At 41.4% G+C, this 26,792-nt stretch overlaps 1 protein-coding gene across 2 annotated transcripts in view; it reads left to right on the top strand.

The window, feature by feature from the left end:
- WWTR1 (WW domain containing transcription regulator 1) overlaps positions 1–20,895 on the top strand; it is a 135,628-nt gene extending 114,733 nt beyond the window's left edge. For both annotated transcript variants that reach the window (XM_080796805.1, XM_080796804.1), the window contains exons 5-7: positions 11,572–11,705; positions 12,898–13,010; positions 17,441–20,895. In XM_080796805.1, the coding sequence (XP_080652931.1) occupies positions 11,572–11,705; positions 12,898–13,010; positions 17,441–17,625 (432 nt within the window). In that variant the 3' untranslated portion in view covers positions 17,626–20,895. The remainder of the gene's footprint in view (positions 1–11,571; positions 11,706–12,897; positions 13,011–17,440) is intronic.
- The last annotated feature ends 5,897 nt before the right edge of the window (positions 20,896–26,792 follow it).

The raw sequence follows: 26,792 nt of genomic DNA, 5'->3' as shown, positions 1-26,792 counted from the left end.
GCATTAAAATCAAAGGGCCAGTGAGGTTTTTGCTATCTCCCTTGATTAGGAATCTTCTGAAGTAGGAGAGTTCCATTAAAAATGGTCCCTACAACTTAGTATTGGCTGGTGTAGCCAAGTTGAATTTCTTATGTCCAATAACTGATGAGTTATCTCGGGTTACGGCAGGTGCTCCAAGCTCAGGGGAATTCTGGCCAAGTCTGCAGTACACAGTCGTCTTAGGAAAGTGTTTCACTGCTTTCCACAGGCATCCATCGCAGACATTGTGGAAAGTAAATTTTTGTGACACATTCTCGGTTGTCCATGGTAATGAGAGTTTTATTATCCTTGTGAAATTTCCCAAACCTGGAGAGGCAGCTTCAAGTTCATAAGAGAAATGGCAATTCGAGAAAAGGCAACCATCTCAGTTGAACTCCTGGTTATCTTCGTAGTTTTTAAAAAGAAATTTGGATTCAGTTTGTGACATTTTTTTCTTTCTTTCTTTTTTTAAGATTTTATTTATTTATTTGGCAGACAGATCACAAGTAGGCCGAGAGGCAGACAGAGGGGATGGAGGGGGAAGCAGGCTCCCCGCCTAGCAGAGAGCCGGATGCGAGGCTCGATCCCAGGACCCTGAGATCACAACCTGAGCGGAAGGCAGAGGCTTTACCCACTGAGCCACCCAGGCTCCCCCATTTTTTCTTTTTAATTAGAAAAATAAAGTTTTTTTTTTAAAGAGTGGCATTGTTTTATTTTATTTTATTTTTACAAGTTTTTATTTATTTGACAGGAAGAAATAGTGAGGGCACAACAGGGGGAGGGGCAAAGGAAGAAGGAGAAGCAGACTCCGAGCAGGGAGCCCAACCATGGGGCTTGATCCCACGACCCTGGGATCATGACCTGAGTCTAAGGAAGATGCTTAACCAACTGAGCCATCCAGGTGCCCTGAAAAATAAAATGTTTAATTTATAAAAATATAATGGAGTAGGGTTTTGGTTGTTTTTTGTTTGTTTTGTTTTTGTTTTTGTTTTCTGATTGAGACAAAAGAAGCATTTGGTAAGTGAAAGAAACCAGGTCTTTATGATTCCATTTCTATGACATTCTGGAAAAAGGCAAAACTATAGGAATGGAGAATAAGTAAGTGGGTGCCAGCGTTGGGTGTTGGGAGGGGCTGCCTACAAAGGGGTAGCACTAGGGGATTTGGGGGATAGTGGCACTGTTCTGTATCTTGATTGGGGTAGCTGTTTCACAACCCATGGATTTTTCAAAACTCAGAAATGTACACCACAGGGGCGCCTGGGTGGCTCAGTGGATTAAAGCCTCTGCCTCTGGCTCAGGTCATGATCTCAGCGTCCTGGGATTGAGCCCTGCATCAGGGCTCTCTGCTCAGCAGGGAGCCTGCTTCCTCCTCTCTGCCTGCCTCTCTGCCTACTTGTAATCTCTGTTTGTCAAATAAATAAAATCTTCAAAAAAAAAAGAGAGAGAAAGAAACATACACCACAAAGAGTGGATTTTACTGTATACCAGCTAAAATAATAAGAAAGTAAAATTATCACACAAGAAAGACAAAACATATATTCATTGTAAAACAATGTTTAAAATAGTCAAAACCAAGAACAAAGTAACCACTCACAGCCTTACCTAAGAGAGTGGCTGTGAAGATGTTGGTGATTTCTCTCCAGTCTTTGTATATATCTGTGCGTATGCTTTGTTTTTAAAACAAAATTGGTAGCATATCATACTTCTGTTTTATTATCTCTTCTCTCTCTTTTTTTTTTTAAGATTTTATTTATTTATTTGACAGACAGAGATCACAAGTAGGCAGAGAGGCAGGCAGAGAGAGAGGGAGGAAGCAGGCTCCCCGCTGAGCAGAGAGCCTGATGTGGGGCTTGATCCCAGGACCCTGGGATCATGACCTGAGCCGAAGGCAGAGGCTTTAAACCCACTGAGCCACCCAGGCGCCCCTATTATCTCTTCTTCTTAATAATACTGGGACAACGGGCACCTGGGTGGCTCAGTGGGTTGAAGCCTCTGCCTTCGGCTCGGGTCATGATCCCAGGGTCCTGGGATCGAGCCCCACGTCGGGCTCCCTGCTCAGCATGGAGCCTGCTTCCTTTCCTCCCTCTCTCTGCCTGCCTCTCTGCCTACTTGTGATCTCTGTCTGTCAAATAAGTAAATAAAATCTTAAAAAAAAATAATACTGGGACATCGTGTATTTATTCTGTATGAGCCATGGAAGTTGTGCTGTGACTTTGGTTGGATCTATTGTAAGCTGCCTGGGATCCTTCCTACAATAGGGCTGGCCATTATTTTTTTAAAATACCATGAACCACACAGGCTCACAATGAGTGTAGAATATTTTGCTGTTACAGCTTGGAAATAACACAGTATTTGCTCAGTATCATAAAGGGCATGTTTGAAACTTTACCCAATGAAATGGAAAATTTTGGTAACTGGTAAGGAATTGAGAAACAGGCTTCTCAGTCACTATTTACTCATCTAAAAGAACAATTCCTTGACATGAAAACAGAGTCCTGGCTTTATCTGAGCAGAGTATTTCTTTTCATGTGTATTATTCATTTAATTAGGAAGCTGGGTGGGCCTTCTGCCTTGAAGATTTTAACCCCAAGGACTTCCTTTCAGCCCCCAGGACCTGGAAGATTCTTAAGTGGAGAAGCCTTAGCTCCCCCTTGCCCCTTCTCAGGGCCTGCCTTGTTGAGAAACCATTATTATTCTTAGACAAATTCAGCCCTGCTTTTACCCTGGGTCCGTCCTTTAATTGGGGCTCCGTGGATAGGAGAATGCAGCCTGTCAAACAAAACTGCTGACTAAGCCTGGCCTCTAGTTGCCAGGGCAACGGGGACGAGGACAGAGGGTTTGGGCGGGAGGCCTCGGAATTCTTCTGGCAGGTCTCACAGATTTCTGTTAGGCCTGACAGCCACTACGGGGTCCGGCTGGCCAGCTGGCTGGCCTCGAGCAGCCATTCCTGACCGTGGGCCCGGGAGGGACACGCCCGGCTGGGAGCAGCGCTGCCCTGGGGAAAAAATCTGGAGTCTGGGTTTTGTCATGTGAAGAATAGCTATTTAGAGAGGTTAGAAAGTGTCGTGTTATAGCAGACCATGAAGCATCAATGGTGGTGGCTATTTCATGAAGAGTCTTTCCTTCAGTCACTATAATTTAACTTGTAGAAAAGCATTTCATAGAATTCGGTTGCAGGGATGACTGGGACATCAGAAGTTGTGTCGTCCAACCAGTATGGGACTCCATCGGTGGTAGCCTGGCTCGTTAGGTTCGTTCACTGATTTGCTCAGCAAATGCTCCAGGTCCTAAATGCACAGCAGGGAGTGGACAAACTTGGGCCGTCCTCTTCAGCGAGCTTCAGTTCTAGCCTCCGTCAAGTCCCAGAAATAATCCATTTTCTAAAATGTCCTGGTGCTCCGATATAGTTGAGGAATAACATCAATTCGAGTCTTTTTACAAGGACCCTTTTTTTAAAATGCAGATTGAACACATTTTTCAAATAAAGGTGACCACATCTGCACAAAGGAAAAGCAGCTTCATATTTCTGATCTTCATAAGCTCACCAAGGTATGAAGAAACAGACCATTCCAAAAGGCATTCAGCTATTTTTTTTTTTTTTTCTGAAGTGAAGAGAGAATATCTAAACTGTGAAGTTTTCCTTAATGTGATTCTAAGGGGTACAGATTCTAGAATAACACACAGGATTGTGGTATACATCCTGAATCGAAAGAGCAACAAACACGCCAGGGATAATCATTATGGCCTCAGCAAATGTCTTCCTCCGAAGGGTTAGAGTTTTGACTCTTCTTCCATACCAACGGTCTGGCAGCTGAGCATGGGTGATGAGGTATTTGAAAAAGGGAGGCTCCAGGAAATGTGACAGTGAATTTCTAGAATCTCTTGGCACAGAGTTAAAGAGAAATATACATTGGGAATTTTTTTTTTCCCTTTAAGAAGGTAAATAATTCAGCGTTCTGAAGTCCCTGAGGGTTTTGGCAGAGACAGCAACTTTGCTGCACCAGAACGACTATTTTAATGTTAGGATTTCAAAATATTGTCTTTATTTGATTTTTTTCATTTGTTTCTACTCACCGCACCCTCTATAATTAAAACAGTCCAGTCCTCCAGTTTTGTGGAACCCCTGGCCACACAGGCTTCCACCATTAGAGCACCCTCAGAAGGGTGATTGTCATCGTGTTTTCTCTGAAGCACATTCCAGCTGGGGCAGGAGCTGCTGGCTGCGGGGGCTCCCCCAGCCCAGGACAGCCTGGGCTGCAGGATGCTTTCAACTGCTGTTTGCTTTCTCACCTCCTCTGTTGATTTATTCCACGGGCAGACTGCAGGCGAGTGGGGAGCTGGAAGGGAAGGGGGTTTGAGGTTTGCTCCCAGGGACATCTTCAACTTACAAATCAGCATTTGTCTTTCACATCCCTCTGGATATTTTACACCCCACCCCGTTCCACAGCTGCTAGGAAAGGGGTTTGGTTTTTGTTCTGTTCTGTTTTGTTTTGTTTTCTAACTCACATATAATTATTCGTTTCAGAGACCTAGATGGACAACCACAAACTCCAAAAGAGATTCTTAAGCCCTCATTTTGCAATGGTCTTTCCACCCTCAGCTTGGATAGAGAAAAAAAATACAGTTGTGGCAGGGGACAAGAGGGGTGGGGTTACTAGGGGCAGCTTTCCAGATCTTTCTGAAACCGGTCTTTAAAATCTGAACTTACAACTGTGCTTGATGTGTTGTGAGTTCCCAGGACACTAATTCCACCCATATACATTTAAAAGGACCATAGAATATGTCCAAGTCAGTCTTTTTCCCAGTTGGGCAGGGGAAACTGTGTTTGGGACAGCTAAACAGGCTGTGTTACCCAGACCTCCGTAATGCCTGATGGAAGAGGGCTGGTATTTTCATTTGATAGCTGGGAAAAAAGGCTCAGAGAAAGGAGATAACTTGCCCAAGTCCCACGGCCAGCAGGAGAAAGAGCCGAAAATTGGAGATCTTCTGATCTCAGCCCTGGGTTTTCCTCTCTCTGCCACACGGTCAGTCAGTATGGAGGCTAGGAGAACACTGGGGGGCCAGATCTTGGGAAGAAGTTCGCTTGACTTCCCTGTGCTTCAGTTTTCTTGTCTGTAAAATGGAGACGGTTGGGTTATTGTGAGGATGAAATACTCAAGTGCTTAGAACAGTGCTTCCCACATAGTAAATGATCTGCGTGCTTTAGCTAACATCTCTGCCTCCTAAAACATACAACACTATCAGTAATTCCTTCTGTTGCCTGCCTCTCTGGACCAGGTTCTTTATAAATATGCCCTTAAATCTTTACAACGGCTCAGCAAGGTGAGCTTTACGAGCGCGCTCTGTCTCTCTCTGGTTTTTTGTTTTTTGTTTTTTGTTTTTTTTCCCAGATGAATAAGCTGTCAAGGAAGGTTAAGAATTTAGCTCAAGGGGCGCCTGAATGGCTCAGTGGGTTAAAGCCTCTGCCTTCGGCTCAGGTCATGATCCCAGGGTCCTGGGATCGAGCCCCACATCGGGCTCTCTGCTCAGCAGCGAGCCTGCTTCCCTTCCTCTCTCTCTGCCTGCCTCTCTGCCTGCTTGTGATTTCTGTCTGTCAAATAAATAAATAAAATCTTAAAAAAAAAAAAAGAATTTAGCTCAAGATGTTATAGAGAGGGAGTCACTGAGCTGGGATTTGAACCCCTGTCTTTCCGATTCAGGGAAGCTTTTCCTCCTCTGCCAAGCTCTGGACATGTCTAGGAGCCTTTAACGTTCCACAGCTGCTTGAGAATCCCGTGGCCAGCAGCCCAGAGAATTGAGAGAGCCAGTTCCACCCCTCAGCAGGACTAGTAACTAGAAAGCCCTTCATCAGATCTATCTCAGATCCTCGGCAGAAGGAATCGGTCTTCCTTCTGCCGTGGGATAATCCATAAATAGTTTGAGAACCAAGGTATACCCCTCAAGTGTCTGTTCTGGTTAAACAGTTCCCTGCTTCTTCCTAAGACATGACACCAGGATCCCTTCCAGCCTGACTTTTCTCCTCTGGTCACGCTTTGCAAAGCATAGAACGGAGACCTGGATGCAGCCTTGCCTAGGGAGGTTGACAGGAGGTAGGCAAGTCTGTTGGAAAAGCTAGAGAAGCAGTGCTGATCGTCTTGAAATGGAACAGAGGTTTGGAGCATGGACATATCCAGGAGATAGGACCCCCAAGGCTTGGTCCTTGTCCACATCTGTCTCCCTTTCTAGAATGCTCTGTGAGGAAGGCTCTGTCCCTGCTGCTGAGAAGAGTTCCTGGCACCTGGTAGTTTCTACAGAATTTTTTTTTTTTTTTTAATAAATACATGTGCAAATGAATGAGTTGTTATGGGGGCTGGGAGTCAGTGGACTTGGATTTTTGTACCAGTGGTGATGGCACTAAGAGAAAGCTTGAAGTTGGTAGGAAGAGCTGCTTTGGGGCCACGGGAGGAGTGGATTGTGAGACATGGGGTATCCTACCTCAGTGGGACACTGTTATTGAGGAGTCCAGAGCCGGGAAAGGGGAAGCTGGCTGCTTGCTGAGGTTGTGGTGGTCAGGGAAGGCATTCTGGAAACTGTGGTACAACAGAACTTCTAAGGGGGGATGGGATATGGCCAGATGATGAGGGATCCAAAGTAGGAGGAGTCTGGGAAACTGAAGGCTTGTGGGAGGACTGGATAGGGGGGGACCTTGGGACGGCATCTGTGGTTAGACCTACTGGACTAGAGTGGAAGTGGGAGTTGAGAGTCAGACCCAGGGGCTCAGATGTGCCTCCAGCTTAGCATTTGTTCTGCGTAGACTCGGGGGAGCTGAGGCCCCAGCAATGGTTAGAGCAGCTGCCACACCCACTGTGAGTCGGAGGCCTGAGTCTAGTCCTAGACCAGCCTTGGCTGACTGAGTCTCTGTTTCCACATCCGTTTGCTGAGTCCAGTCCCACCGTCTTCTGTCTGTGGTTTAGCTGTTTTACCTTCATCAGTCCTGACGGCTGCTGCTTGGTCAAACCAAAATCAGGCGTGTAGGGCAGCAGATGGTATGTGGTAGCCAAAATCATCCTGAGGCTGGGCTTTAATTTCATGCCTAAATTTAGTTGTTATTTTTGAAAAAATCCTCCCTTGTTTGGATTCAGACGTGTTAGTGATGTTAGTCCTTTTATTTCCAAACTTTGGGTTTTGTGCTGCTCTTTTTCTCCTTCAATTCATGAGCAGAAATAGGAAAGTATTTTCATTCAAAAAAAAAAAAGGTACTTCTAAATATGGAAGTATTACATTATGAAATATAATTAAGTGAAGTGAAACTTCTCACTATTCTCCATGTATATTGAAAACTAATTTTATGTTATATACAAAAAAGGCTTACAGACCTGTCCTTATTTAGAAAAAAAAGAAAATTGTTTTCTTTTGCTGACTCATTGTGATGAATTTCACACTTGGATTTAATCTTTCCAAGGTGAAAGTTCATCAGGAAGAAATGTCAGACCACTCAGTATGGATCGGTTCTGCACAATAGTGTGACTTCTGAGATGGTTTGGTCTTGGTTTTGCTTTTGTTTTCTGGGATTAGAATACAGAACATGAGATGATAATAGTATTACTTAGTTCATATTTATTAAATGATTGTGTGGGTAGATGCTGTCATTCCCCCCGCTTCATAAATAAGGAAGAGAGGCGGCGCCTGGGTGGCTTAGTCGATGGGAAGTCTGCCTTCCACTCAGGTCATGATCCCAGGGTCCCGGGATCAAGCCCCATGTTGGGCTCCCTGCTCATCAGGGAGTCTGCTTTTCCCTTTCCCCTATAACACCCCCGCCCCCCCCCACTTGTGCTTTCTCTCTCCATCACTCTCTCTCCAAAAAAAAAAAAAAATCTTAAAAAAAAATAATAAATGAGGAACAGAGAGTTTAACTGACTGGGAGATGGCAGAGTCAGGGTTCACATCCAAGCATCTGGTCCCAGAATCCCTGATTCTGACCACTGTGCTCTTCTGCTTCTCTTCTGTCTTAGGAGCAGGGAAGAAAGGAGTGGGATCATCACACAAGGATGCAGTTTGTGCCTGGCTAGTTGAGATGTATACGTATACTCTTATTTTAATTATATTTGTGGCTGAAGATGAGAATTGAATGTTCTTAGTGGATTTTTTTATTACTAATCACCATTTAAAATAGTCCCATTTGAATTCCACTAATATTTTTCATTTATTCATTGAGCAAATATTTGTTGAGTACCTACTGTATGCCTAGAGTGTTATAGGCAGCAAGGATTTAGTTGTGAACATGACAAAGATGATTTCTTGCTTTGTGGAATTTTCTAACATTCTAATGGGAAAGACAAAAATACTTCAGTTGCTGTGAAGAAAATTTAATGCAATTTCTGAAGAGATAGCATTTGTAGGATGCAGACATTAAATGAGGTATGAACTTTGGGAAGATCCGGAGGGGTATGTTCCAAACAGAGAGAACACTTGCGCAGATGCTGGCAGTGGGAAAAGCAGAGAGAAGGGGGTGAGTGAGGGGAGCATATCAGAGACACAGGAAGGGAAGTGGACAGGGCTGTCACATAATAAGGGTTTGTGGGCCACCATCCAGATGACTGTAGCCGAGGAGCCAACAGGATCTTCAGGTTGGCGGCTGTGTGGAATGACTTGTAGCCCAAGAATAATCTCGAAGAGAGTGTTGCCCCCTATGATAACTTCCTAACTCACACTAGTCTGATTTATATTTCAAAGTTATTATCCAGGTACATTCAACACCCTCTGTATCTTCTTGTTTGTCAGTCGTTAAAAGGTGGAACATGATAATGTGAGCCCCCTACAGGCGGAACATAGGATTGCTTCTTTGATGACATGGAGCCTTCAAAATAGTTGGGGAAATAACGATGCTGAGGAACGGAACTTCAGTTTAAAGTAGCAGTAGCGGGAACAGATGTGAATTGGGAGATGGCACAGTGGAACATTTTCCCCAATCTGGTATAGGGTCTTTCAACTTCGGTTTTTCTAGCCTTTTGAATTTTATTTATATATTTAACCACACACAAGCTTTCTCTTAAAAATATATGTTGTATTGGGCACCTGGGTGGCTCAGTCGTCAAGCGGATGCCTTAGGCTCAGGTCATGATCCCAGGGTCCTGGGATCGAGGCCCACATAGGGCCTTGCTTGACAAGAATCTTGACAAGAAGCCTGCTTCTCCCTCTCCTGCTCCCCTGCTTGTGTTCCCTCTCTCTCTCTCTCTGTCAAATAAATAAATAAAATCTTAAAAAGAAAAATACATGTTGTATCTATTTGAAATATGCCAGGAGTAATTTAAATGAAAAGGAAAGTTTATATATTTTATAGCTAGGTTCTGATACTTTTTCTTATAATTTTTAACATTTTACTTTCATCTTACATGTTATTATAGATGACAAAAATATATATTATGTGTGTATATGTATATATATGCATATATATATTTTTTATACAGTGAAGTTCCAGAAACAATTCTTATTATATTTAAATTCAGACTACCTGAATATTAGAAATTCAGCTAGTATTCTTAAGACTTAATGGTGAGAAAATTTTGTCAGATACAAGGAAATGCAGCAGTATCTTCAACTTGATGTTTAAAAGAGCATCTGTTAAGGGGAGTGTAGGGGAAGGGAGGGAAGAATAAGACAAGACAAAATCAGAGAGGGAGATAAAGCATAAGAGACTCTTAATCATAGGAAACAAACTGAGGGTTGATGGGGGGAAGGGGTAGAGGGATGGGGTAACGGGGTGATGAACATTGGGGAGGGCACTGATGTAATGAGCACTGGGTATTATATAAGACTGATGAATCACAGACCTCTACCTCTGAAACTATTAACGCACCATATGTTAACTAATTGAATTTAAATAAATTTTAAAAAATAAAGGAAACAACCAAAAGAGAGCATCTGTTTAGGGGTACATCCCACATTTATTTAGAATGGTTATAAAATGAATAGTTGAAGTTGATTTTTTTATGTTATGAAGGTTATTGCCCAAAGGATCTGTGCAGTTACAGTTTATAAAGAACTAGAAATTACATCATTGACTAGATGTTTTCAGACCGTGGTTTGTGTGTGTGAGTGTGCTTGGTGGACTTTAGGCTTCTCCCACTGGTTCCGTCCCGATTGTTCTTCTGTTTGAGGCCTTCAGGTGAGCTTTGCTTGGAGAATAAGATTTCTAATGCACACTGCCTGCCGTATAAAAACATCTGTCAGAAAATATCCCTTTGGTGGTGTTTTTTGCTTTTTATGGGTAACTGACGAAAATTCGTTAGGTATTTTGGTTATTTGCAGCCTGGATGAAGAGAAGTGAGCCAGAAGCCCTTCCTAGACAGGATGTTTATTTAAATATTAATTAACAATGCCGTTTCATATCAATCAGGTGTCTCACGTTTTGTAAGAGTCATGCTACCATAACTGCTCATAACAGTACAATGAACTCTAGTAACCGAAAGTTTTTATTGCCGATGACTTCACTAGACCTGTCTAGACAGCAGTTACTCTCTAAAATCATAGCGTGTTAGGGCTGGAAGAGATCTAACAGAGATACCGTAATTTAAATGGCCTAAATATTCTGTTTGCCATTGTAGCCATGGTTTTGGGGTTTGAGGGATGGGAAGACCAATGACTTCAGGCTGGAAAGTGGGAAACTGATAGGCATAAATATAGGAAGGGCCCAACTTTGGTTTTGGATGCAAGTATAAACATATAAAAGTATTCTTCTTTGGAAAGAGCAGCAAATTTGAAAGGAATTTGATGTCTGCTCCTGTTTGTCAAAATGGGAGAGACTCCCTGGAGGTTTTACCTAGAGAAAGTGATTGCAGTCAGATTCATAACCTTTTGGATTGCCTCTCTGGCAAAGTCATGCCAGCCAAAACAAAATAATTCTAGCGTTCTAATTTTCGCTAATGAAATCCATATGCTATCAGTTTGTTGTTAGTGGGATTTGGATTGGCTCTGCATGGTTCCCCACCCTTCAGCCATTTGAATCAGGTCAGCTAGATGACTAGTCAAATAGAAAAACCGACGGACTGACAAACTTGTTCCTTGGTTGTTTTGTTCTCCTGGCTGTTGACATAGAACTGCCAGCTCTGATTTGATGGAGAGCCTGACTCTGTAACTCCCCAACTTTAAGGGCCTGTTAGTGGCAAAGACCAGAATGCACTTGCTAGGCCAAAGGAGCTCAACTGCTTTGATTGATTGAGATTTGGTCTGAGCACCTGGGATAAAAATAGCTTTGTCTTTGAGAAAGTGTCTTGACACCTTTACGTGACTGGGGTGTTTAAACACTTGGATGGGTGGGACAGTCCCCACGTAAGTGTCCTGAGATAGATACTAGCTGAGTTTCTCATTAACTTGGTGAATGTCAGAAAGTGACTTATGCCTGGGAGGCTTTCTCCAGAGAAAGAACAGTAATGATTTCCTGATGATTTTGACTGATTAGGAACACACATGAAGTGCTTTGTGTTCGGTGAAAAGCTTTCCTGTGAAATATACTTTGCTCCGATCCTTGTGACAATGAGTGAATAACTTGCCTCTGCCTCTGTCATATTTCTGTAGGAAGCCGCCCTCTGTAGACAGCTCCCCATGGAAGCCGAGACTTTGGCCACCGTTCAGGCTGCTGTCAACCCGCCAACCATGACCCCAGACATGAGATCCATCACTAATAATAGCTCTGATCCTTTCCTCAATGGGTAAGTTAACATTTTGGAGTGACTGACTTATTTTTGCTTTATTTATTACGTGGTTTAGAGTATAATGGGTCTTTGTTTATGTTGGGGAAAGGTGGGGAGCTGGGAGGTTGGGGTGGGGATCAAGGGAAGCTGTCCATTTCCTGGTGTTGGTAATTGTGCTACGGTTGTGTAAGTTGTCCTTGGGGAAGCTGGGTGAACTGTGCATGGGGACTCTGTACTCTTTTCACATCTTCTCTGTGGGTCTAAAATGGTTTTACAGTAAAAAATGTAATTAACACAAAGAGACAATGTTTTTAAAATATGAAACATATGAGCAAGAAGGAAAAGATAATTTAGCCAGAAATATGTTCATGAGTAGAAGTAGTCAAACCTTAATTGTAGCTTTTTAAACACAAATAAAGGACAGTTGTCTGTTTCCTGTGTCTTTTCTGCCCTTGCAGAGGCTTGTAGCAAACAAACAAATAACGATTATGGAAGTTAGTAAAAACAGAAAGAGAGGTTAAAAACAAGCAGTAACTGAAGTAATGAAGAAAGGGAATTTTTAAATTGTTTATTTAGAAGTATTACAAATACACAGAAAAATATAAAGAATAACATAAGATTTACCCGGGTATCCAACACCTAGATCCCTAGATCTTACTTGTTTTTTAAAGTATTAATGCCATTTTTTAAAAGTATTATACCATTTTATTTATTTATTTATTTATTTATTTTTTAATTATACCATTTTTAAGTATTACACCATCTCCACCACCACTGATACCTGTTCTTTTTCCTCCCTGGTGGGAGCCACTGTTCAGAAATTGGTGTGTGTCTTTCTAAGTTTCCTATTGCTTGTTAATGTGTGCATTCATAAGCAATATTCAACACTGTTTTCTTTTTTAAAAATTTACGTAAATGGTATCATAGTCCTATATGCAGCACAGTGTTCAAATTATTATTTTGAGATAAAAAGGAAATCAGCATCAATTTACTATGACTGGCTGGTTTTATTTGCCTAGTCTTTTCATTTCACTGACATCGGTGTGCATGTCGGAAAATTAAAGGGAGGTGCAAATTTGGCCTCCCTCCGTTCCCTGGAAAGTTGGGCGGTGTGACAGAAGTAGACTAGGTTAGGGGTTTCATGACTCTTTTGATTTGGGAATTCTTGGTGTGGGCTCGCACTGAAGTCTCCCCATGCTTTGCTCCCCAGAGGGCCGTACCATTCGAGGGAGCAGAGCACTGACAGTGGCCTGGGGTTAGGCTGCTACAGTGTCCCGACGACTCCGGAGGACTTCCTCAGCAACGTGGACGAGATGGACACAGGTGGGAGCAGAGCCTGCAAGTCCTTGCAGTGTGTTTGCCTTTTTGTATCGTCCCTTCGTCCCTTCGGTCATCTCATTCTAAGTCCAACCAGAAACACTTTATCTCAACAATAACAGAAAGGACAGCTGAAAAGCCACCCAAGCCTCAGGCACTATTATTAAATTCTAGTCCCTTCTCCTTTGTTTATACAAAATACAGTTTTACGTACAGGCACAGGATTTTAAATTCTTTCTTCCCCCGCCCTTCCTTCCTTCTCTCTCTCTCTCTTTCTTTCTTTTGTCCTTGCTTCCTACAGCGCTTGCTCACAGTTGGATTAATGCCGCTGTCTGCTCTGCCGTTCTTCCACGGTGGAATATTTTTGCTGTTCTCCTTTCAGTTGTAATGTATGGGCCACTTTTCCTCTTGAGAAATGGGACTGGTTTATAGTGCTTCCCACATGCCATTTTCCTCATGTTACTAGCCACACTTGGGAAGCAACTGGCAGGGCCATTTGGAAAGTTAAGCCACTCAGAAGATTCTAAATTGTCATCTCCCAGGTCCCAACATGGTAACGATGTCCTCCTTCAGCAATTAAAGAGAAGAATCAATATTTTTTCTTTAAAAAAAAAAAAAAAAGAAGTCCTTTCCGCATTGCCCTTGTCCACAGTGCCTGTGTTCGTTATGCTGTGTTCTTAGATGACTGTCATCTGTGTCATAGTCTCTGAAGCCAGACCACTGGTCAGACCAGAGTCACAATCAGCCGGGCGTCTTAGGAGTGCTGTGGGTCGGAGCAGCTGCCTTGGGGTCTCTCTGCAGGTCGTCCATCCTTGTGTTCAGAGGATAGCGCAGACTGTCTTGTGAGGAGTCACACGGGAATAGTCTGAAGCGTTTGTTTTGTTATTCGTCGATTTATTACTTCAGTTTTCTCCTTCCTCCTGCTTCCCTCACTTTCTTCATCTCTCTCTTTATTTTTTGGTGTGAGATTTATTTTGTCCTCTTTGGAACAGCCTTATGAAGTAGCTCCTTCCTATATTTAATGATTGTTTGCTTTCATCTTTTAAACACTGAGAAGCCAGTAAAGATAAAAAACAAAAGTTAAATTAAAAAAAATTCAGGAGACCTAAATCTAAGTCTGACCATTAAAGAAAAAAAAAAAAGATGGATTCTGTTCTGTGGCCTTTTTTTTTATTTTTTTAAGATTTGATTTATTTGTCAGAGCACAAGAAGGGGGAGCAGCAGAGGGAGAGGTAGAAGCAGGGTCCCCACTGAGCACGAAGCCCGATGTGGGATTTGATCCCAGGATGCTGGGTTCATGACCTGAGCTGAAGGCAGACACTTAATCGACTGAGCCACCCAGGCATTCCTATGACTTTCAAAAATGGCTTCAAAGTAGGGAATATTTTGAAGCCAAAGTGTGGAATTAAGTGGTATTCTGGAAAGAACATAGTCTTTGTAGACAGGCAGCCTAAATTGAATCTCTGTTTCTCCACTTCTTGGTAGTGACTTTGGGAAAGTGCTAGAACGTGCCAAGGCCTTGGATTTCTCACCTATAAGTGGGAGTAACATGCTTACTTCATGGAGTTGTGGGGAGTTATGAGATCACATAGCTTGGCCCAAAAGTTCTCTTCCCCCTCTTCTGAGAGGCTGAAGTAATGGACAAACTGAACTTGATAAATGCTAGGCTTCCAAGTTAACCTGGTTAAGTGAGTGTCAGCTCGTGGAGTCTAGGGTCCTGTCTGTGAAGTTCTTTCTAGGAAGTAGGCATGAACCTTCCTAAGGAAAGAAAAGTAGTACAGTAATAAGATGAGGAAAAGCTGGGGGTGGGCACAGCTCCAGTGTGGCTAGAAAAGGTCTGTGAGATTCACTGACCACATGCTGAATGGAAACAAGCCAGCCAAGCACACTCCCTTTGCAAATCACACATAGAAACAACAGCTGGATGTGGTGTGGAGTAGAGTAAAGAGAATAGCAGGAGCAAAGGTGGGGAGATCAACCACTCTTCCAGAATATTCTGCAATAATCATACTCTTTCAAGAATTGTCTGGTTTTTCTCTCTCCTACTTTTTAATGGATAAAACTGTTAAAGGCCTAAAAGATCACTATGTGATTACAAAGTTGATCCTATGAGAAGTATTTTAAGATTGTTAACCTAAACAAAAAATCTTAGAACTAGCCTCCTCATGCTTTCCATGTCTGAGGAGAAAGGATAAGAGAAATTCTTTAAAATAGATTTTGTTTGGCTGAAAGAAAAAAAAATGTGTTTTTGAATTATTAGTAGAGATCAGTAGAGATGAATGGTGCTAACTAGAGATGAGGAAAAAAGACACCTAGCACTTTAGATTGGATAGTTTCCTGGGCAGATACTTTCATTCAGCCTCATTTCAGTCTGTTACATTCTAGTGGGTAGTAAAAGTTATTTGGGATTTCCTGTTCTGTTTTGATGCTGTTTCCTACAATATCAAAATCAATGTTTTGATCACGTCGAACTTGTCAGATTTGATGTTGAGGTCATGTCGAACTTGATATAATTTTCCCAAATTACTGCCTTTTGCAATGAAAATCCTCTAAAATATTGCCAAGAGTCCCTGATTTAATATGGGTTACAGAAGAGCCATTAAGTTTTGCTATCACCAAAATGCAAGTTTGATTATGTTTCCCTCATCGCTTGGAAAGATGTAATTTTTCTCCTTGAAAAATACATTTGGTTAAAATGAATTTTCTCGGTTTTGCTCAGAATAATGATATTTCTGTGCACAATTTCAGGAAGGCTACCATACTTCTAAAACACAAAAGCTAATTTAACAAGCTTTTTAGAAATGATTCTAGAGTGGAAACTGGCCTTAGTTACCAATGCTTCTGTCTCTGAGGTGTATGTATATTTTTAAGATTTTATTTATTGATGTGAAAGAGAGCAAACATGAGAGGGGGAAGGTGAGAGGGAGGAAGAGACCCCCTGCTGAGCAGGGAGCCTGATGCCTGAAGGGGTCCCGGGACTCCAGGATCATGACCTGAGCTGAAGACAGTTGCTCAACCAACTGAGCCACCCAGGTACCCTCCAAGGTATATTTTAAACCTTCAGAAAATTGATCAGGGCTATTTGAATTAATCAGTTGTTCTGATATTGGGTAATCAACAACGAGTTCCTAGGTTTTTCTTTCTCTTAGCACAATCAACATTTATTTTATGTGTGGCAGACCTTATATGGTACTTCGCTCCAGTGTGTGAAGAAGGTACCTATAATCCCAATTTCGATGGATACACTGAGGGTCAGACAAGTTACATGTGTCTAAGGTCACACAGCTAAAGAGCCCAGTCCATGGGCACAAAGGTCAGTTTGTTTTCTCGTCCACTATTGTTCGTAAAGAACATGTGTTCTTCATGTCCTATCCCAGGACGTCTCATTTTCCTGGAACAGTGTGTTCTCTCAGCTGTGTTCTGTAGACTCCAGTTCCATTAGGATAGAGGTTCTGCCAGAATAGGATTGAATGATTAAATGGGTTGAGGTAATAACAGCCTCAACAAAAGAAAGCAGATCTCTTTACAGCAAGACTTCTTTGAACCTTCAGTGCTCACGTGCACTGTGACTCGTACACATTCTAAGAAAAGTAGATAGTTGTGGGGTGCCAGGTGTGTGTGTGTGTGTGTGTGTGTTGGGGGGGTGATCTGCAGAATTCCTTTATAAAATACTTTGAAAATGATTCCGAGAGCCATCAATGAAGACAGGTTTTTGTTGTGGTTGTTGTTAAAGATTTAATTTATGTATTTGACATAGAGAGACACACAAGGAGAGAGGGAACACAAGCAGAGTGGGCGGGAGAGGGAGAAGCAGGCTTCCTGCTGAGCAGGGAGCCCGATGTGGGGCTCAATCCCAGGACCCTGGGATCATAACCCCAGTTGAAGGCAGATGCCCAACGACTGAGCCACCCAGGCGCCCCTGAAGACAGCTTTTTAATAACAAAGTTAAAGGAAACTCCTCACCACTATCTTTGAACATAAAAAGAGGGAGGACCTGGGTAGATCTAAGCTTCACAATGAAATCCTTAGAGTATAACTGGGCGATAAGGCATTTTTACAGGGAGGGACTCTCTTTGACAAAATAGCTCTTCATGCAGCTGTCATGGGAAGGTGCAGATCGCAGCCGCCTTGTGCTTCTTTGCTGTCTCCTGAGCTTATCCATTGTGGGCCCTTATCTGGCCCTTATCTGGGCCTTGTCTACCCAGGACAAAGAAAGGACAAAGATGCATCTCCGCATCTCCTACGAGTGAGCATCACCGACTCAGTTTCGGGACCGTGGTAGCCGAAATTTTTCAGAGAACTGGACTATTTTAGACCGGCAGCAATAGAATCTTCCATTTACATGGAAGCCTGGTGGCAGTGGAGGTGAGCATTGGGTTAACTTCTCAAGAGCTTAACAAACGGAATGACAATGGCCACCTCGTGTTCTGTTCTAGGGGACAGCGCAGGACAGACAGCCATGAGCATCAACCCTCAGCAGACCCGCTTCCCTGATTTTCTCGATTGTCTCCCGGGAACAAATGTGGACCTAGGAACTTTGGAATCTGAAGATCTGATCCCCCTCTTCAATGATGTGGAGTCTGCGCTGAACAAAAGCGAGCCCTTTCTAACCTGGCTGTAATCGCTACCGTTGTAACTTGGAAGCGGCTGTGACCTGACATTTCCTGGGCCTCTTGGCAAAAGCAATGGAGCAGAGTCAGTCTGCAGGTGTACTCCATGACTCCCTGCTCCCTCCTTTCCATGCGGCCAGTTTCATCATTGCCTGGATTTGGTCAACAGTAACTTAAACAGTTAAATGTTCTCCTTTCAGTTTCCGCAGGCCTGCATTCCCGTGAGGGGCTCTGCGTTGTTCTTCTGCAGAGCTGAGGATGGAGAATTGCTTCTCTCTTTTTCTCTTTGCCGCCCCATGACTAAGCTTGATGGGTGTTAGTTGAAATTTATGCATCATATTGATTATAAACCATAAAAAAACTGACCACAGGCAGTGACTTGTGACAGGCGGCTCGGTCCAGGAAATGTACACGAAATTAGAGCTGATTGATGGTTTCAAAAACTGTGTTGATGACAGTAGTACCAAATGCTTTAAAAAAAAACACTTAACTCGAGCTTTAAAAATCATTGTATGGATAGTACATGTCTGCTGTATGGAATACAATGTAGTTTTGAATCCATGCTGGTTCTGATGGTTCTTTTTACTCTGCATCTGCAAAGGCACATGCGGTCCTCTTGTAGTTGGTCCTTCATCATGACTTTACTGCGTAGCGTCTAGACAACTCGTCCTTCCAACAGGAGAAGAGCAGGGACCGTGAGTCACAGTTCCTACCCTACAGATCTTATGAAAGAGACCAGTTTGGTACTAATTACAAGCATTTATTAAACAAAACCTTTTTTTTTTTAAATTACAAGTTGAACTTTTTTTTAAATTGCAGCTTAGAATTTGATGTTTATTTTATAAAGCACTATAATTTTGTAGCTGATGACAAAGGGCAGCCAAATGTTTTTGATAAATCAGTGGCGACTGTATTTTTTTGTCTTTTGCAACTGTTCTGAAAACATCAGGACGACCTAGCTTTCAACCCGACAGCACACACAGCAGAGAAACTGTTGCTTTTTAAATGCTGAGGCCTTATCAGTTTTGCTTTCCAGATCTCAAGTGCTTAAAAGAATCTTATCTATGAAACTGTTTGAAGGATGAAGCAGATCTCTGACTGACGCGTTTAAAAAAAAACAACAAAAAACCCCCAGCAAAACCCTCTGAAGGGTGTATGGTGGAGACTTGTGTTTCTGAATTCAGTAAAATGGATTCCTCAGTATATTATCCTAACCCTGTTTGCTACAGTTGGTATAAAAAGGCATGAAATATGTACTCAATACCTCTTATGTAACCAAAAACATTTTTTACTAGCTTTTAAGGACTGAGAGAGAGCATCAGGTTCACCCGGCGTTTGCTCTGCCTACATTGCCATGAAGTCCTCAATCGTTGAATATTTTGAACTGACATTATTTATAATCTATGAATTTAATACCTTTTTTTTGAAAGACATTAATAATTCAGGTCTCTGAGAGGAACCTTCAATTCCCAAGGGGGCTTATCTGTTGGGGATCTTGAATAAGATCATTTTCCATCTATCAGAATAGAGACAGGCAGCATACATTCTATCTGGTTGGAAAGAAGGCAAGTGAAAAGGGCAGAGATGAAGTAGTGAAGTCAGAGTAGATAGTGGGAGGACACTAGTTGGGGAAGTGAAACTGACAAGTCAGAGTACCCCAAAAGCTAGACAAGCAGGATGCTAGGAGAGGTGCCCAAAAGAACAAAGCAACAATTTTCTACTACAGCTTTTATTACCAGAAGACTCTGTTGTAGAAGAAAGGGCTTTGGTGCACTTTATGGGGGAGTAGGGGGGTCAGGGCTGTGTGGCCCTGTCCAGGCTGACGCTGAGCGTGTCTGTGGACAAGAGCATGGGCCTGCTGTTGCTTCCAACACAATGAAGTGATTTCTTTTTCCTGAAGGACCCATGGTTTATGTTCAGATTCCTTTCCTCTCTCTAAGCGCTCAGAGAGAGCAGGGTAGATGTTTGTGTTTGCTACTAAATTGAAGGGAGCACTATCTCTTTTCCTCTTTTGTGAGCAATAATTGCAAAAAGAGTTGTACATTCTTTCTAAGAAAAACAAAAAACAAGGGACCTAACAAAACTGAGCAGTGTTACTGTATTTTTAAAAAATATTTTTATAGACTCCTTTTCAGGTTATTACGTGTAAAAGAAATAGATACCCCTCTTTTTTAAAGTAGTTAAAACATCGGTGATTTGTATTATCAATTTTAAGAAGTAATTTCCTAGTAAGCTTGTGGCATTAGAAGACACTAGAAGAATTTTTTTAGTGAAATTAGCTGGAACATACATTAATGAACGTAACAAATACTTTTCCAGAATGAAATATGAACCATGACTACGTGTTTACTAATGGACAAAGCCAGATGTAATTTTTTTTGTTGTTTTTAAGGCCATAAAATATGGCCTTTGTTAAAGAACACTAAAGCTAGAAATCTAAACGTAGGAACAACTTTTTAAAGGGTTTTTTCTATTATTGTAAGTGTTAAGACCCCTGCAGAATTTATGATAAGGTGCTATTTATATTTCTTATTATAAAAGAACTGCCAGGATATCCCATCTTTTCAGTCCTAACTCAGTAAATTTCAGCATTTCATCCAATAACTTTGCCACGGCAAAGACATATTAAAAATGGAAATGGAAAACTAATTCCCAAGGTATCGATATCCTGATAGAACACATTTTCTTGAGGTAAATACATTGTCAAAATGTGTTGGCAATCCTACTAAGTCCAAGTAATTGTTAGTGTTTCACCAGCATATTTAGAATGTAAGATGCCATTTCTTTCACTGATTGTACAGCATGTGGGAGCACGGAAGACAGAGTAAAACATTTTGTGTGGGGGGTGGGGGTGCCGTTGACCCCGGTGTCGTGGAAAAGCTCTCTGTAGAAGAAGGTGAGAGAAGTGTTGCTAATTATAAGTTGTGTTCTTATGACATAATTAGAAAGTAACTTCTGAAAGTACAACTTTTATGAAAAAAATAAGCTGTTAAAAAAAAAGGAAATTGTAGATTCATTTGATTGGGAAAATGGGCGATTGACAGAGACTGTTTCCCTAATACACTACATCATTTATGTGCTCATACTTTAACTTTTTAAAAAATTTACTTCTACGTTTTGTAATATGACATATGTGTGTTTATTTGTAATTTAGAAAGCTCTGCCTGCAGAAGGTATGCAGCCAAATCAATCCTATCAAACCATTTTACCTGGAGTTTGGTACTGGTTTTTACTTCTCTGATTCTGTATAAGAAAAATAAATACAATTGAATTTCCACTTGGAGCCTTTGTCTTTCCGTTATTTGTGTGCGATTCTTTTACTCCAGGTTTTGGGTGGTACCGAAGAAGGGCTTATGCAACTCTCCTGGCAGACAATGAAAGAAAGAAAATTTTGTAGGCCAACATTGTTTTGGCTCAAATGTCCGGTCTTCAATATTCTGAATATTCGCAGAATATCCTGGTTTCCCCTTTGCTTGAAGCAGGCCACTGAGATTTTTTTTTTTTTTTTTTTTTTTTAGTGTGTGTATGTATATAATTTACATCTTACATATATAATTTACATCTTATATATATAATTTATTTTTAAAATCACACTATCCTCCCAACACCCTCACAGACTTGATAGATATTGAGATTTGATAGATATTTGGTACTTGATAGACAGAGATGTCAGAACTACAGGATCCTCAGTCTTTTCTGTGTTGCTAACATTATAGCATGGCTCCTTGTTACCAAAACTAAGAACAGCTTATCATTCAGAGTGTGGGCTTGTGACAGTATATTTTCTCTGTCCCTTGAGTCCCTTGATTCTCACTGTTGTAATATCTTTCTCCACTCCACAGAAACATTAGGTGAGAGCACTCAGGACAAAAGTATTTTCAAGCAGGAACTAAACAACAGAGAGAAAAAGATGCTGGTGGGAACAGCTTACTGACCTTCCAGAGCCTTAAGTCTCCTGCATCCTTTTTTTTTTTAATAAATTTTTTTAAAATTCCAGGGTAATTAAAGTACAGTGTTCAATTTGTTTCAGGTGTGCAATGTAGGGATTCGGCAATTCTCTACCTTACTCAGCGCTCATCGCGATAAGTGTACTCTTAAGCGCCATCACTTCCTTCCTTCATCCCCTCGCCCACCTCCCTCGTATCCATCAGTTTGTTCTCTATAGTTAAGAGTCTGTTTTTTTGTCTTTTTTTTCTTTGTTTTGTTTCTTAAATTCCACATGTAAGTGAAATCATTCGGTATTTGTCTTTGTCTCATTTCACTAAGCATTATACTCTCTTGCTCCACATAGCAAATGGCAAGATTTCGTTCTTTTTTATGGCTGAGTAATAGTCTGTTCTGTGTGTATACCCCCGTTTCTTTATCCATTTCATCTGTGGATGGACACTTGGGCTGCTCCGTAATTGGGTTATTGCAAATAATGCTGCCGTAAACATACGGGTGCCTGTATCTTTTCAAGTTAGTGTTTTCATATTCTTTGGGTAAATATCCGGTAGTGGGATTACTGGATCCTAGGGTAGTTCTATTTTTGATTTTTCAAAGACCCTCCATACTGTTACCCACAGTGGCTGCGCCGTTCCCATCAACAGGGCACGAGGCTCCCTTTTTCTCCACATCCTCACCAACACTTATATCTGTGTTGTTGATTTCAGCCATTCTGACAGGTGTGAGGTGATAGCTCGTTGTGGTTGTGATTTGCATTTCCCCGATGATGAGTGATGTTGAGCATCTTTTTTTCTCCCCTGTAGAATAAGTTGGACTTTTTTAACAGAAGAAAAATAATGATACATGCTATTTTCAAGCTTGCATTTTTTCTCTTGATAATAATAATGATACTACTAATAGTTACTGATCATTTACTATGTGCCAAGCACTATGCAAAAACACTTGATAGGTATTATCTGATTTAATTTGCATAGTGACCCTAACATTTCAATATTATCCTTACTTTACAGATAAAGGATTTAAGAGGTTAAATCTTCTGCACAAGGTTATACAGCAAGCAACAAATATGCCCAATATCTTACGGGCAATCTTTATGCCAATACACATAGTTGTATACTGGATTATTATTAACATTATTTTGTATGGATGTCCCCTATTGCAAACCAGTGGATTCTTTTTAGTTTTTTGCCTTTATAATAGTGCTGCAGTAACCAGCCTAGTCTCATGTGAATATGGCTGAAGGATAAATTCCTAGGAAAGGAATCATGACATCATGCGATCTTAAATTTTGATAGATTCTGTCAAAATACTTTTGAATGGACTGTGCCATTTTATATTTCCAATTACAACAAATGCAAAGGCCTGTCTCACCATTGCCAATCTGGAGCTGAATATTGCCTCTGTTTTGTTTTGAAGATTGAGAAATTTTACTACAAACATGTGGTTTCAAAACCATAAATAATCAAACCTGATTTGAATAAACATGAACATTTGGAGGGTTTTTTTCCCTCTCATTGTACATTCTATAAGATATATTTGGGAAGATAAGTACAATATATGAAGTTCCAAAATTGGATGAAAGATGTATTTCCTATCAATAAATATAATACAAATTAGTGTCTTGTTTTTGTTTTTCTTCCAGCTTTATCAAGATACAGATACACTGTAAGTTTAAGGTGGACGGTGTAGTGATTTTATGTATGCGTATCCTGCACAATGATTACCACAAAATGATCACCTCACACAGCTACGATTTGTGTGTATGTGTGTGGTTAGAACTTTCGACTAACTCTTAAGTCTGTATAGGTAGAAATATCTTCCTGTTACAGCCTGTATTTTTTTTTCCAGTTTGTATTTCTTGAATTAATAGTGAAATTGATACTTTCATAATACCGTTATTTATAGTGGGTGATGTCAGTTCCCCCACCCAGATCACCTTAGATTCTTTTTACTGTTTTGTGCACCCCATCTCCCACCCTGGTGTGTTTTTGCTTCCAACAGCTAACACCTGGGACTCCTTTTTAAAAAGGAGCACAGTTACATCGCTCCTGCACTTGCAGAGAGCTAGATGCATAGGAATTTACGTTCTACAACATGACCTTTAGCCAGCAACGGGTGGGTATGTAACTGACATTTCAAAGTCCCTGGTGGGACAGACAGAGACTGCCTTCTACAGGACTTGGCCTGAGACACACACTCTTGCTTTGTTTCCTCCATTTTCCTGTCTTGTTTCCCCCATTCTCTTACCGATTTCCCTTGTAAATACCCAGTTCCTTGAAAAACCCTTTCTTAAACAGCTCTTCTTTAGTAAATCAGTTGCACGTGAGCCCTTATATCAGGGTCTGCTTCTGAGAACCAGACCTAACGAGTATCCTGAATATACAATAAACTTGCGTGTTAATGAGCGAAACAGTCCCATAGAAATATGGGCCAGGGATATGAACTGAAAATGTATAGGTCGGGGAACTGGGGGCCAAACAGCTTGCCAACTCCATTACTAATCAGGAAAATGGAAATTAGACAGTAGTGATAGACCATTTCATTTCTATCAAACTGCAAGATGAAAAAGACTGCTGACACCTCTGGTTAGCTAGGATATGGGGTAACAGGAACCCCACTGCACCGTTGGGGGCAGCATAAGTTGTTAAAGGCACGAAGCAGGACACCTAGTGTGTTTTACTGACCACTATATCCCCACTGTATTCCCCAAATAAGTAATTTCAGAAGGGACAGACAGGGAAGGGGGGCTGATTGCTAAACAGGGGAGAGGGAACTTCCGAGATGATTTGGTTGAGTACACAAATAAGTCACCGATCAATGGGGTGACAGGCATTGCTGCCAAACTAGCTGACAGCTGGGACTTGTAAGTGTATCCAAGTTTCCTTTTTTTTTTTCCTTTTAGGATTACAATCTTGAGAATTCATGTATTCACATTTTCAATTAAAAAATTATAGCTGCTGAATTTAAGATTTTTTTTTCCTTAGGACGCCAGTTTTTAAAAATTACAATTAATATTGTGTAGCTATTGGGACACCTGCGTGGTTCAGTTGGTTAAGCAACTGCCTTTGGCTCAGATCATGATCCTGGAGTCCTGGGATTGAGTCCTGCATCGGGCTCCCGGCTCCACATGGAGAGTTGTCTTCTCCCTCTGACCTTCTCTCATGCTTTTTCTCACTCTCTCTCTCTTAAGTAAATAAAATCTTAAAAAAAAAACAAAACTGTGTAGCTATCAAAGCTCCTGGATATATTCTTTACTTATCTTCCATTGAGGGCCCATATGAAATTATTGTACAAGTAAAATCTAGAGAATTTCTGCTATCTGCCTTGCTGCCCAGAGTAGTTTAATATATGCAATGGACTAAAATGAATATAAAATTAATCAGACACATTATGTCATGTTAGACTTTCTGGGTGAGTTTCTGGTCACTAGAGCTAGATGGGCTGTGAATTCTGGCTCTAAAACAGAATGGGCCTCAGAAGGTCCGATATATATATACATATATATATCCAAGCAGAACTCCTTAGAACTTTCTCTGGAATGCCCCCAAATTTCAAGATTCACCAAAACAATTAGCCAGTGCATTTTATTTTTTCATTGTCTCAGATGGCTTTGAGAAACTGATGATCAAAGCTTTAGGTGTTGTTCACAGTAAGTTGCTCCCATACACATTTTATCCTCCCATTCCAGATGGCTCATAGTTCACTGATACCCTTCCAATTGACCTTAGAATTTACAATTTTTTCCTATAGGCTGTCCTTTGAAATAGGTCCCTTGTAGTAGCTTAAAAGTGTGAGATAATAAAGCCTTAATTGTAGTTCACAGAGATGTATAAGTTGTGTTTAGAAATAATAAGTTGTTGGGGTCACAGAGTTTATCACGAAGCTTATGTGTCCTAAATGGACCCTTCTGCTTGTAAATCATTAGGTCATATTAGAAATTGAACAAAGTGATGCATGCCTCCTATGTTTGCAGTCTGAGGACCAGAAATAGGGTATCCAAGTGTCCCAGTTTGCTTGGGACAGAAGAGTTTCCCAAGACTTAGGACTTTTCAGTATTAAAATTGGGGAAGTTTCAGCAAACTGGGAAAGTTGGAAAGTATGCATCATGCACTCATTGGCAGGACTGGCTACATAAGTTGTGGGACCCTGTGCAGAATGAAAACATGGGGCCTTGCTCAAATGTATTAAGAATTGACATTAGAGCATTAAACTGTGGGGCTCCTGTGAGGGTGGGGCCCTCTGTAGTTGCATAGGTCATGTCCTGAAGCCAGCCCCATAGCACCCCATCCTGTGCTAGAATATCTCTATAAGAATAAGAAGAGGGGGTGCCTGGGTGGCTCAGTGGTTTAAAGCCTCTGCCTTCGGCTTGGGTCATGGTCCCAGGGTCCTGGGATTGAGCCCCTCATCGGACTCTCTGCTCAGCAGGGAGCCTGCTTCCCTTCCTCTCTCTCTGCCTGCCTCTCTGCCTACTTGTGATCTCTGTCTGTCAAATAAATAAATAAAATCTTAAAAAAAAAAAGAATAAGAAAAAAGAAGCTGACAAAACAAAAATTACAAAAATTGAGCTGGGGAATTATCAACATTTTCTTCTGACATAATGTCTTACCAATTCTCCCAGATAGTTGGTTGTGTTTCCAGTAGTAGGAGAGAGTTAAGGTGGGTCTGCGGCCCCTGGTCCCAAGCCAGATTTAGTTTCTCCCAAGGAGGCCAATCAACATAAGACTCTTAAGATCTTCTTTGATATCTCCTACCATTCTCATGGTCACTAATGTCCAACAACCAGCAAATATATATTGAATTCCTTCATTCATCACTCTGTACTTGCTGAGCCCCTTGCCATCTTGACAGCACCAAAAGCTTTGGAAACATACAACAATGAAGAAAACACTATCCTTTCTCTAAAGGAGCCATATATTTAACTGGGGCCCTACATTGTGGGACAGGGGATAATAGGAGCTCAGGGTAGGGAAGGAAACCTCAGCTAGGACATGGATGGAGTGTGAACCTTAGCCTCGAAGAGTTCCGTAGGCACGTCGGGGAAATAGCATATATGAAAGCCCAAAATTTTGAGTGCTGAGAAGGTTCATGGCCTTGGAACGACGGTGTCGGGAGGCAGTGAGGCAGGAGGTAAGTAAATAAGTAAAATAGATGGGGATAATTCTCGAAGGGGCTTGAATGATTTGTTCTAGAATTGGAGTTTAGCCTATATAATGGAAGCCAAAGAGAGATTTCT

Source organism: Martes martes, assembly GCF_963455335.1.
Source record: "Martes martes genome assembly, chromosome: 1".
Classification (NCBI taxonomy): domain Eukaryota; kingdom Metazoa; phylum Chordata; class Mammalia; order Carnivora; family Mustelidae; genus Martes; species Martes martes.
Note: the sequence above shows the minus strand (reverse complement) of the source record. Positions and strands in the feature narration are given on the sequence as shown.